This window comes from Salvelinus fontinalis, chromosome 35, assembly GCF_029448725.1.
Source record: "Salvelinus fontinalis isolate EN_2023a chromosome 35, ASM2944872v1, whole genome shotgun sequence".
In the NCBI taxonomy this organism is placed as follows: Eukaryota; Metazoa; Chordata; class Actinopteri; order Salmoniformes; family Salmonidae; genus Salvelinus; species Salvelinus fontinalis.
The window spans coordinates 10,852,841-10,867,084 of NC_074699.1; the positions used below are offsets into that span (position 1 = coordinate 10,852,841).

The 14,244-nt window shown below is 39.9% G+C and overlaps 1 protein-coding gene across 2 annotated transcripts in view; it reads left to right on the forward strand.

The window, feature by feature from the left end:
* Positions 1–14,244, forward strand: part of LOC129834321 (ALK tyrosine kinase receptor-like) — a 733,537-nt gene that overhangs the window by 568,361 nt on the left and 150,932 nt on the right. For both annotated transcript variants that reach the window (XM_055899197.1, XM_055899198.1), the window contains exon 5: positions 1,994–2,151. In XM_055899197.1, coding sequence (XP_055755172.1) covers positions 1,994–2,151 — 158 coding nt within the window. The remainder of the gene's footprint in view (positions 1–1,993; positions 2,152–14,244) is intronic.

The window sequence follows — 14,244 nt, forward strand, 5'->3', positions numbered from 1 at the left end:
CTCTGCAGTCCAACTTATCCCAATTGGGTTGCGGTCGGGTTATTGTGGAGGCCAGGTCATTGATGCAGCACTCCAAAAAAAACTTAAACAATTATAATCACTCTCCTTCTTGGTCAAATAGCCCTTACACAGCCTGGAGGTGTGTTGGGTAATTGTCATGTTGAAAAACAAATTATAGTCCCACTAAGCATAAACCAGATAGGATGGCGTTTCACTGCGGAATGCTGTGGTAGCCATGCTGGTTAAGTGTGCCTTGAATTCTAAATAAATCACCAACAATGTTACCATCAAAGCACCACCACACCATCATACCTCCTCCCCCATGCTTCATGGTGGGATCCACACATGCAGAGATCATCCATTCACCTACTCTGCGTCTCACAAAGACACGGCGGTTGGAACCAAAAATGTGAAATTTGGACTCATCAGATGAAAGGACAAATGTCCACCTGTCTATTGTCCATTGCTCATGTTTCTTGACCCAAGCAAGTCTCTTCTTATTGGTGTACTTTAGTAGTGGTTTCTTTGCAGCAATTCAAACATGAAGGCCTGATTCACGCAGTCTCCTCTGAACAGTTGAGGTTGAGATGTGTCTGTTACTTTATATGGGCTAGCAATTTCTGAGGCTGGTAACTAAAGAACTTATCCTCTGCAGTAGACGTAACTCATGAAGCTGGTTGAGAGAATGCCAAGAGTGTGCAAAGCTGTCATCAAGACAAAGGGTGCCTACTTTTATGAATCTCAAATATAAAATAACACTTTTTTTGGTTTCTAAATGATTCCATATGTGTTATTTCATAGTTTTGATATCTTCACTCTTATTCTAGAATGTAGAAAATAGTAAAAATAAAGAAAAACCTGGAAATAATAGGTATGTCAACCTTTGACTGGTACTGTACACAAAATTAAATTAAGAATTGACAATCATTCTGTCAAAAGACATGTAATGTTAAGACTGATTTTTAGTTTCAGTTAAGACTGAAATTAAGATTTCAATTGATTAACTAATGATTAATCTGTATTTTAAACATTAAACAACAGTGATGTCACAAAAATTTTAAATTATGTACAATGTATGGGAAACACGAGTTAACCATATACATCAATTTAAGTACCTACAGTAAGTGTGTGTGTCTGTGTGTGTGTGTGTGTGTTGTGCGTGCATGGGCACGTTTGCAATTGAGTGTTTACTAAGTAGCCACATCCACAGCTACTGTACTTCCTCATGTTGATCCAATAGAGAGAGGAGAGGCCACATGTGTCATAGGTAAATATGACAGGAAACGCACATGGTTATGGTGGATGATTGGACAGAGAGAGGGGAGGAAGGAGAGAGAGAGAGAGAGAAAGAGGGAGGGAGGGATGAATCATTGGTCAGTAGCCCGGAGCCAAAGTAAAATAAGCCGCAATTTGCTTAATAAAATTATGGACCACGTTGAACTACACAAAGGCAGGCAGTGACTGGCTGGGGAGAGCATTCGCTTCAGGATCTCCTTTGCCCCTAACTTGCACACAGGAGCTAGCATTGGTGTGTGAAGTGTGCACACATCCATTCTCACTCTGACACACACACACACACACCTGCACACTCCATTTCAGCCACCTCTCGCACTGTGGTGCAGGGTGTCATCTACGCACGCCACCTGTCAGCTTTAGAAAGATTCTCCACGAAAAGCTTGTCCACCCATAACCCGGCGGAAAATACCTAGGGGTGGGAACTGAAAAGGGGCATGCACCACCAGGCTAAGGAAGAGGGGGACCCTCCAAAATTGCAAGGGGAGGAGGAGGGGGACTCGAACCCCACAGGCTCTTCGGGAACCCAGTCTACCCCCTCTCCCCCCTCTCCTGAGACCACTATGGAGGGGGAAACTCAGCTGGAGGAAGAGGGGACCCCTGCTCTGACCCCCTACCCCAACAGTAGGCACGGGGGGTCCTGTCGCCAGGGGTGTCTACTAGTGGCCCTGATCTTGATGCTCATCTCTCTCCTCGGCAGCTGGGCGGTGGTCCACCTCACCCTGGGATCCCGCGGAACCACGCCCTTCCGGATCCAGGCCAGTTACGACCGGCCGATCAAGCAAGACGCCACCGCCACCATCGACCCGGGCTTCACCACTACCATCGAACCGGGCTTCACCACCAACTGCACAGTGGGTAAGTGAACGTCTAAGCTAGCAATTGCTGTGTTATTTGTCTGATTGTGTTGATTGTGGTGTGGAGTGGATAGAAGTTGAGGCTAAAGACTGATCCAAGATCAAATATTTGGGTTCTACTAATAGTTCCTTATAGAGAAGGTTAGGATTTGGAGTTGTCTAATCTGGTCCTGGATATGTGGTTATATGGGCAATGTCTACCTCAAGTGGGTGCTGTACATCCACATCTATGTAGATAACATAGCTGATTCTCTCTAAAAATTCTCATCTGCTGTTCCCCCTACTTTATTTAAATCAAACAAAATGTTATTGGTCACATGTGCTGAATACAACAGGTGCAGACTCTACAGTGAAATGTAATTTATGAGCCCATTCCCAACAGTGCAGATTTAAAAAGTTAGACACATATTTATAAACAAAAAAAATGAAACAATAACACAATCAAAACAATAAATACATGTTAATTAAAAGCTTACCAAAATGCCTGTCATTGAAGGCATGCGAAGTATACATTGAATTATTCTGTAGCCTTGAATCGAGTGTCTAAGGTTCCTTGCTCACATCTTTACACTTCCTTTTTGTTCAATTTACTTTTTGTGTTCCAAGCACGATGCTCTCAGTGATGTGTTGAACATTACTAAAAAAAATAACTGAATAAATAGCTTAAATGTATTATTTACATAAATATGAATGTTATATTTTATTGTTTCATAGTATTTGTCTTTGGAATTAAACACTTAGTTAAATTAGCTACCGGCTATTGGCTTCTGGGGAATACAGTGAACTTTGGAAACAGTTGTTGCTTTCATAGCTAAAGTTTTGATGACACAGCTATGGGTGTTTGAAAAGCCCTGCAAATGTTTTAAACTGGAGATTTTAACGGCTGCCGTTCTGGATGCTAACCCAGTTACTGTATGTTGTGGAATTAAATGCATGGATGGCGTGCTACAGGGGATAGGATCGCTCTATTTGAACCTCGAGAGGTCCTTAAATTAGGTTAATCCTGCTGATTCAATTTCCTCAAAGCTGGATGCAGAAAAGTAGGGACCCTTGCTTTGAGGTTTTGAGGAAGTGTACATTAATAAAGAAATGTAGTATTAGATGTGGATTTCAAAAGAGTAACAAGTTGAGTTATAGTTTTCCACTTTGGGTTATTAGAACAGGCAAATCACTGTTACAGCAGCTATTGTGTGTCAGTAAAAGTAGAGAAACAGAATGTTGACAAATACTTGGGATGGGATGTTCGCACTAAATTGATATGCTCAAGTGACCAAGCATCACCATAGAGCTCGACTGTTTAGGCACAGACTTTAGACAAAAGTCAATTGAGGCAATGTCCCAAACTCTTAAGTTAACTATCTCTTTCAGAAATCTGTTAACTGAGTTCAGAGATAGAAGTTGCAAACAGAGTAGTCTGCAAGTACTAAACTTTAAGAACCATTGCACTACAAAGTGCAGACAACTTATCTTCTAACAAGCAGTGGCAGAAAAGTTTAGGAGGTAGTCACAACCTTCAGTTTGATACACAGTTTCCCCTTTAAACAGTTCTACTGCATCGCTCTGAGTCTTAACACCGACAAGAAGAGATTAAAGTTTACTGTGGAGAACTATATCTATCCAAGAAACCATGGTCCTAGAAACGTGTAAATCCAAACCCCTTTCAACTCTAGGTTTTTACAAATCTTTGAACGCCAAAGACATTTATCTAACTGTACTTTATGTCATCTTTTTGGAAAAAGATGCGTGTCTCCCTCAGTCACATCGATGCAAGCAAATGTATTGTTGTCTGTATTACTTCCTAATTTTTCAACATGCAGCGCTTTACATTCAATTCAAATATCTATTTGATGATCCCAACACACACACATACACACACACAAAAGCAGACACCCGCTCCACACATAAAACTCATCCCTACTATTTGCGTAACAGTGCCTCTCAGACCTCCAACAACAGAACAGAACAGATTGCTGTTGCTCATGCAAATCGAAGAATTAGACAAGACTCTAATTGTTCTCCTGTTGGGTAGCTCACAACGTCCCCATTCTGGGGCCAACAACACACACACACTCTGTTCTTTCTTAAAACAGCACCTGGGTACATTTCAACAGTACACCCACCCACCTCCGCATGTCTCTCCAAGCTAAACCTTAATCTGTCGCACCAGCTCTCCACAACAGCTATCAGCTGATCAACAATGGAGGAGAACGGTGCGCAGTGTACTGCTCGTCCCTCGAGCACCTGCCGCTAGGCCTGGCTCGAATTACCTGCCTCTGCTGTGTGTTTGATAAGGCCCACTCTCAAACTCAAATCCCTTGTGGGGGTTTGCTTGTTTGCCTTATTTGTTCCAGTCTCTGCTTCCGTAATGAGTTAATTGGGACTATTAATGATCGCTATTGTGAAGCTTCGGGGGGGCTAAGGCTGATAGGAGCTTGTTGTTTTAGTCGTTGTTTTAATTCTGTCCCTGTGGTTTTGTCAAGTATACTCCCTCTCCGGCGCATGAGGTTGTCAGGCTGAGAGAGTTGCACACCAAAACTTGTATTTGTGCATCATTCTCGGTGTGTAGGCCACGATAAGTACAATATTTGATCTACAGAATTTATGTAAATTGAACATGTAGTTTACGGCAGTCTTTTTGAATTTGTGACCGTGCCTCAGATCAAATATGTTACAATTTGAGAGAACCCGCTAACCCACCAAATGCTAAGATCTACAGATAGTTCTTAAATCTGACACGCTCCTTCCTTTTGTGGCGTTTTCCCTGCACAGCGATTACTGAAGCCGTGGCTTGGTGAGATATTCGTCAGCTAACAGCCACACAGGCCAAATTAATCAAGCAATGTGTCCTTAAGCTTTTTTCATCCTGCAACGCTAATTAACTCGTCTGCCAAGGGGCCAAAAAGTGATTCCCGTGCATTACCCAAAAAGCCACGTGAGTGCTGGCGCATCTATCGCTTAGGCTCATTGTTCCCTTAGACAAGTCGAAATGTCTCCGGCATATCACCGGTGACACGTCTGTATTTCTCACCGGCTGTTGTATTGGCATACAGATGAGCTTGTTATTCAGGAGAATCGCAGCCGTCCGCACTCTCCCAGTTTGTCTCACACAAAGCAAACAGGAGTGTTAGCGAAAGAAAGGACTGGCAGATGAGTTCATTAACAGATCGTGTCAATAATAAATGTGTTTCAGTTTATGTCTGTCTGTGCCATAGTAAAGCACAGGGGCATATGACAATAACCCTTGCTTATGAACACTGGATCATCACTTGTCATACCATATGTTAAGTCTTGTTTACACTCCTGTTTTTACACTTCTAGTTTGTTTCGCTTTGCCGATATTTCTATTACTTACACATTGTCACCAGTCATTTTCACAGATGGATAAGTACACCAGATAAGGCAACAGCAAGTCCCTTCAGGGGACTTGAACCTCTAACCTCCTCTACCCTGGCCCATTTCCCTAACCATTACAACATGCTGCTGCAGACCTCAAACGGGGTGTTACTGCAAGTATATCCTCAGGGATTTGCTACACAGTGGTGGGAGGGTTTCACCTTACCCATCAATTACTTCTATTCTGGGGAGCCGGGGGAGTGAAATGAGTTAGGAGACGGGTGGTACAGTGGATAGAGTGTCGGGGATAGGGATGGATGGATGAATAGATGGAAGGGCAGGTTGTGGTAGAAGGGTAAGAGGCTGGACACATTGTTGGAGAACTGTAGACTCATACTCATTGAAGCATAGTGTAGTAACTACTTCAGAACAAAACTATTTCTCGCATAAGGTATGTGCACCATGATATGTACTTTTGTACTGTTATGTGGAATTGTTATGCTGGTTGCCTGTGAGATCTACCAAGTACTAAATTGGATAGCAACAATGAGCTCCAATAGACTGTTACTGCACATAACACATATTTCTATCAGTTACATTTTCTGCATCATTTACAATCCCCCATATATTCTTTTGAAAATATATAGAGTACCAGTCAGAAGTTTGGACACACCTACTCATTCCAGGGTTTAAATTTTAATGTAGAAAATAGTAAACATATATAAAAACCATTAAATTAGTGTGTCCAAACTTTTGATTGGTACTGTATATTATTTTCAATATATATATTTTTTAGAGATACAGTAATAAAAAAAATATTCACATGACACCAATAAGATGACCTTGGTGATTCTAGTGTTAAGCACCCTCTATCAATTATCAGTTTTTTTCACAATACTAGCATCTTGTTGAATTGATCTGGAATCAAAGTCAACGGTCTATTGTAAACAAATGTGCCATTTTACAAAAAGAATGGCACATGAATCACCTAAGAATGATGGACACAGAATAGGTATTTATCCTCTTGCTGAGATCGAGTACATACAGAAAATGCGTCCCAAATGCTACACTATTCCCTACATAACACACTACTTTTCACCAGGGGTCAAATTGCTCTGGTCTAATGTAGTGCACTATATAGGGAATAGGGTGCCATTTGGGAAACAGGCATAGATGAGAATTAGACAAAATAAATGAGTGGTAGGAATGGAATTTAGAGACCCAATTGTAATCTAATAAGGATTGATTGACAATGGTTGGCGTGATTGAGATTTTTTTGTCTCTCATGTCAATCAGTCTCGTAAATGTTAGGCCCAATGACCAGCTAGTGAAACACTCATGAATCAATAAATGCATTGGGTTTGTAGAAATGGCCTCAGCCAAGTGGAATGAATATAGTGATCAAGGGACCTGAAAAAATGGGTATTGGTGAATGGAAGTAGTAAGAGAGGAACACAATGTAGCACACATAAACAATTCCTGTGTGTGTGTGGGGGGGGGGGGGGGGGCGTGCGTGTGTACTCCTGCAAATTTAACATACATACATTTATGTTGTTAAAGCATTTTGTGCTTTTTTAGGATTAAAATATATCTTACCCCACTGAGAAAATATATTTTTTAAACTTACAAAACACTTTAACAGCATGAATTAGTGATGTTTTGCTTTTAATCTCACTTATCCTCAACTTGCTAAAATATCCACCCTCTGTCTATATATCGCGGCTCTCAGCCTCATCTCCTCTTCTATCCCTCTGATCTCCACCCTTAGGCCCTTCCACAAAAAAACTTGTGAGAAATGTCCCTCTCTTTACCAATACAAACCATATCCGTATTACAAACCCACCCTCTCAGATGCAATCATAGCTGCGGGTCTTATTTGATGATATTGAGGAAGTCTTCAATTGCCCTGCGCCAGTTGGACGACGGATGCCAAATACAGCCGACGTCTGGATCAGCCTAGTCGCCTGTGAGAGTAGAAAATAGATTTTGAATGGAGAATGAAATCACTGATGTTGATTGAACGAGCTCAACGTTTTGTTTTGCTGTTTTCTTTAGGTGGTAGAACTAGGCCTACACTTAAATGATCTGAACTTCTGAGGTGTTTTTGGGTGAATATCCTGTCTTCCATTGACTCTGCTTGATCGTAAGGTGGCGAAGGTGGCTTAATTCCTTCCTGCATGATTCAGTTACTGACAACCACACGTTATGCATGGTGCTAGAATGCCTTCATAAATCTGTTATGAAAGTGAAAAATAACCTTTAATATTGTCATGGTCATCAGTGGTCCCACCTATATAAACCTATATAAACCTATATAATAACATGGTGATAACATACATGATGTTAATTAGTGTAATTACATGGTCGGTACATATTGTTACATATTGTGACATTTGACCTTTGCAACAGAAAACAACTAATAATTACATGTCACATGCACTCAAAATATGCACAAAGAGGTCATGATAAGTGGCTTGTTCATAATAGTATTTCATGAGCTCGTAATACAGAATTCAAGTGCGGTGTTAATTTGAAAATTAACTTTGCTTTGGTGAATGACTATAAACCCTGCAAATCAGTAGACTAGATAATAGCTCCACCCCCAAATGCCCCCATGCTTTAAAATCACTCCACCTGTGTGATGATTCACATTTGAAAGGGAGCGGGGAGCATCACTAGCTCCTCTGTGACCCAACAGAGAAAAAAACTGTACACCAAGGACAGGGGACCACCAATGTATCAAAGCTGACTTCAGTGTAGCACATGGCTTTACAAAAAGACAGAGAGCCCACCCCGCCACACTCCCACCACTCTGTGGTGCTTTGATGTACCTTGCCACTCTATACACTTTGGTAGCTTCATTTTTTTTTTTTGCTATACCCTCACTCTCACAGAGGGCTAGGCGTGTCCACGTTAGCGGTGAGTCTCACCTCGAAGGCTTCAAAGAAGGTGAGAAAAGAATAAGACAGTAAAGATGTCTCTTTGCACTGTGTCTGCAAGACACTTAGTATGTCTCTTTCAAATGTATTTCTGGCCAATGCATGCATCTGACATGTGAAGTATGTAATGAATAGGATATATGGAGGACAAAAGTCAACAAGGTAAACCAAAAAAATGGGTACAATCAAAATGTGCAGGAACATGTCAACTTAAAGATAAATATTTTATTCAGTTGATTGAAAATGCACCGTTGCATATTACATAATTATTATTATTATTTTCTCTTACTTGAATGACGTGGTTTAGTGGGCAAAATACTTCCGATACTTGACATTGCTAGCAGTTCATTATTGTGCTAATTAATTCCATTGTAATCTTGTTTATTTTACATTGCCATAGAACTAGTAAACAGTCATCGTTTCAATCCATGAACATCATTTCTGAAACACACTGCACACAAAAGTTGGTCAAAATGAAACATAGATGCTTCTTTCCATTCATTTTCCATTTTGTCACATTGGTTTCCACACTCGCAATGCATAGATCCCCCTTCTTCTCCTACTGAGTGGCTTCCTCTGACAGAGATGGATCGTGATTGGGCTGTACTCTGACCAATCGAGCGTGGCTCTGGGCAGTTAATTGAATTCTTGAGCGAATGCCTCCTGTCCTGTCCACTGTCCAGAGGGAGCGTCAGGGGCATCCATCTTAGGATTCCGCCGACTGTAAATCTCCATGAATATCTCCCCATTCTGCAACCAGAGATTTGTGTGAGTGAAGTGCTCACCCTTGTGTGACCCCTGAGAAGCCCCCAGAGTCTCCTGGGTGAGAGTGAAGAACCCAGTATGAAAACAAAGCAGTCGTGTAGTTGTAGTGCTTAATTTAACTCTCCTGATTTAGTAGGTATTTGCTAGTCTTTATAGGGAAACATTGTGGTACAAATGTGTACTTTCTGGTATATTCAACACAATTGGTAACTACCAGGTATCAAATGGAGAGTCCACTATTGAAACAAGGCGTGGTGTGTGGTGTGTTGGTAATCAAAGCCATAATATAGACTACAGTATATGTGGCTCTGGTTGGAGTTCTCAGTTTTACTGTCCTGTTTCAGCAGGTGTTTGCCTACTGTTTACAGGGAAATGTTGTGGTACGAATGGGTACTTTCTGGTCATTCTTTCAACAGAATTGGTCACTACATAGTACAAAGTGCTTGTTTCCATAAATCCCAAAGAAAACCTACTATTAAACAATTATTGGATTATTACCATGTTACCATGAAAATATTAAGTACAATACCAGATAATAGGAGACTGTAAATTAAACCGTAACCATTGTCCATATTGGCAATAAGAGTTGTGGGATAATTGGCAATAAGAGTTGTGGGATAATGGGTTAAAACAGGGAAATAGATAACTTGGATGGGATCGGAAAGGGATGGGATAATTCAAATAGTTTAGAGATATATTAAGGCATACAATATATTGCATAGGGAAATGTATATGTAATTACAACCACACAAGAAAATAAATAGTCCAGTTCTGTTCATAATATACAAGCAACTCTGGAGTACTTCTACTCATTGACTCACGCAAATGTTTTAAAGTCATTTTAATGACAAACACAATTAGGGAAGTCCAAAGCATTATTATTGGCGTAATGTTGTTTGTATAATCAGCAGGGATAGTAAGGAAGATAGTTAGGAAGATAACTAAGGTACTTTATTAGAGGCTTGTTAAAACCTGATGAGGACAGGGGGTGCTGTTTTCACTTTTGGGGAAAAAAGTCTCCAATTTAAATGGCCTCGTACTCAATTCTTGCTCGTACAATATGCATAGTATTATTACTATTGGATAGAAAACACTCTCTAGTTTCTAAAACCGTTTGAATTTTGTCTGTGGGTAAAACAGAACTCATTTGGCAGCACACTTTATGACCAGGAAGTAGAAAGTCTGAAATCTATGTTCTGTTCAAGTGACTGCCTATAAATGGGCATGATAGGTATGGCTATACGTGCACGTCATACACCTTCACCCGGATGTCAAGAGGAAGTGAGAGGGAAAATGAGTTGATTATCTCTGTCTGACGTTGAATACGCCCTCTTGGAACAAGGTGTCCCCCATTTTCTGTTTTTTGCAAGGCGCGTGTTGGGACCTGTTATTGCCTACTGGAAACCAGTCGTTATGGGCGAATATGATCTCCGGCTTTGATTTTATTTGATACATGTTATAATATCATCCTAAAGTATGTTTTTTCAATATAGTTTCATTAGATTATTGAAATTTATTCGGGACGTTAGTTGTGTTGCGTTGTTTGACTTTGTTGACGTTGGAGAGCTTAGCGACGCATGGCCAGTGTGCTTGCTAATTCAAGAGGGAAAAAGAACGTTCTGAATCCAAACAAAGACGGTTCTGGACAAAGGACCAAAGGTACAACATTCTGATAGAAGATCAGCAAAAGTAGGAACCATTTTGTGATGCTATTTCATATATCTGTCGAACTGTGTACTAGTAGCTTTGCGCTCAGGTTTTGGTTATTCCCTTACCATAACTAAGTCTTATGTCGTAAAGAAGATATTGTTAGAATTCTAACACTGCGATTGCATTAAGAACTAATGGATCTATCGTTTCCTATACAACATATATTTTTTTGTAATGTTTATGAATAGCTATTTGGTCAGAAAAGGTGAGAGTCTAATAGAAATATCCTCACATTCTGGGGAAAAGATGCTACGTTAGCACGTTATGCTACGTTATGCTACGTTGTATAATCACGGATTTCAGCTCTAAATATGCACATTTTTGAACAAAACATAAGTGTATGTATAACCTGATGTTATAGGACTGTCATCTGAGGAAGGTTTATGAAGGTTAGTGAAATTTAATATATTTTAATGGTTTATTCGCTAACGCTAACGTGCCTATTGCTATCGCTAACGTGCCTTGATGAATGAATGCGGTAGTGTGGTAGGCTATTGTAGTAAGCTAATATTATGCTATATTATGTTTTCGCTGTAAAACACTTACAAAATCGGAAATATTGTCTGTATTCAGAAGATCTTTGTCTTTCATTTGGTATACACCATGTATTTTTCAGAAATGTTTTATGATGAGTATTTCGGTATGTCACGTTGGTGTCTGTAATTATTCTGGCTGCTTTCGGTGCAATTTCTGATTGTAGCCGCAATGTAAACTATGATTTATACCTGAAATATGCACATTTTTCGAACAAAACATAGATTTATTGTATAACATGTTATAAGACTTTCATCTGATGAAGTTGTTTCTTGGTTTCTTTGGTTTGTTCTAGGTTAGTTTGGTTGATTTTGTGCATGCTACCTGTGCTGTGAAAAATGTCTGTGCTTTTTTTCTATTTGTTGGTGAGCTAACATAAATATATATTGTGTTTTCCCTGTAAAACATTTAAAAAATCGGACATGTTGGCTGGATTCACACGATGTGTATCTTTCATTAGCTGTATTGGACTTGTTAATGATCACTCATTAACAAGTCCATTAACAAGTCCAAGTCCAAGTTAAATATTTCTAAAAAATATTTTTTGAATTTCGCGCTCTGCCTTTTCAGTGGAATGTGGGAGGAGTTCCGCTAGCGGAACCCCGGGGCTAGACAGGTTTTAAAGAACAAACGTCATCCCTAGAGTACAAGCTAGACTTGATGGAGTTGTGTACAGAAAACTTTTCAATAGTTTCTCCAGATGTCGGGCCAAACAATAATTGTGATTAGAGATGAGTCACCCTCTTATGCTAAATTACAAAAACAGAAATGCATCACCCCAGAAGTGAACTTTCACATCTGCTATAGTGTCACGCCCTGATCATAGTTTGCTTTGTATGTTTGTGTGTTTTGTTTGGTCAGGGTGTGATGTGGGTGGGCATTCTATGTTTTATCTCTAGGTTGTTTATATCTGTGTTTGGCCTAGTCAGAGGCAGGCGTCAGTCGTTGTCTCTGATTGGGAGCCATATTTAGGTAGCCTGTTTTCCTTTGTGTTTTGTGGGTGGTTGTTTCCTGTGTCTGTGTTATCACCATACGGGACTGTTTTGTGTTTTTTCAGTATTTTGCTGAAAAAACTTTGTTATTTTGTATTGTTTAGTGTTCAGTTTTATAATAATTCAAATGGACACATACATTGGTCCGACATTTCATGCTCCTCTTCAGACGAGGACGAAATCCGTTACAAATAGACTTGTTGTTGTACCTTAGTAAGTCTATTGAAGCATACGTCATAAACTAAGTCATTATTCAAATCACGGTTAAATTCTTAACCCAGAGCACAGTGAAAGTTGAATTGAAATGAGGTCTCGGAACTTCTTATTTTTACGTGATCTTGCAATCAAAATATTTCCCGCAGACGTACTTTACCGTCTTGATCTCAATCTGTCTCTTTTAATTTGTCATACTGAGCATGTCACATGTAATTCTTTTGGCAAATGTGGGTTGGTGGGCAGTTCTGTATTTTGGTGGTGCATCCATACAGACTTAGAGGCTGTCCTAATATGTACACCTTATACCTATAGTGGCATCATCAGTATTATTCCAAGTTGTTTAGAGTTGGTTCAAATGACCTTGATGTTAATAATATATTAAATATTTCTTAATAGGACACCAGTAAGGTCCAAGCCGACATGCCTGACTAACATTCTTGACACAATATGATATTAATAGAGTTTAATATTGTTGTTCATTACTTAGATTTTGGTTATTTTGGCACTTTTCAAAGAGCAAAAACTGCTCCCCACTGACACTAACTTCATCAAACCTATCAAAGACAAATTCTTATCATCATTCTTCTTGACAGCTTGATGACGGCTACAGAAATCATAAGGGGCAGAAAGAAGCTCTAGGCTACTAGTATTCCATCATTTCTTGTCTCGCAGTTTATTTTCACAGTGCATCATCACTTTAACAGAGCCAGACAATCAGCATTTCATAACAGAGCCGAGCTATCACCATTCCTTATCGGCACATATATTTTCCCCTTGTGGCTTCTGTATAATATACCAGTGAGAAATAAGAAATCAAATGGCTGGACCGAAACAGTGGCTTCCTGATTCTGGGCGATGATACGGGAAATGTCATTATAAGGTGAAACTTGTTTGTGACCTGTGAAATTCTTCTAGACCTTGAGACGGTATGAGAAAGAGTGATTCATATCCTGTTTTCATATTGTACTGTGGCCCTAGGGGGCAAACCAGCCTTAATATTGTTAGGGTATTTATAGTAAAGTTGTATTGTCACGTGCAAAAGTACAGTGAAATTCATTTTTTTTGCAAGCTCTTTCCCAACAATGCAGTAAGCAATACCAGTAGTAAAAATATGATACTATAAAATAAAGTAGAGTAAAACAAAAACACAGGGAATAGAAATAAGAAGAACAGAAGAAAGTAAGTTATATAAAAGGTTCAGTTCCAGAGTCAGTACCATTACCATATTTACAATGTGAAGGGATACTGAAATGGTAGGGGTAGATATGTATAGGGGTAAGGTGACTAGGCATCAGGATACACTATATATACAAAAGTATGTGGACACCCCTTCAAATTAGTGGATTCTGTTATTTCATCCACACACGTTGCTTACAAAATTGAGCAAACTGCCATCCAATCTCCATAGACAAACATTGGCAGTAGAATGGCCTCACTGAAGAACTCAGTGACATAGGATGCCACCTTTACAAGAAGTCAGTTCGTCAAATTTCTGCCGTGCTAGATCTGCCCCGATCAACGGTTAATGTGAAGTGGAAACGTCTAGGAGCAACAAAGGCTCAGCTGCAAAGTGGTAGGCCACACAAGCTCACAGAACAGGCCCGC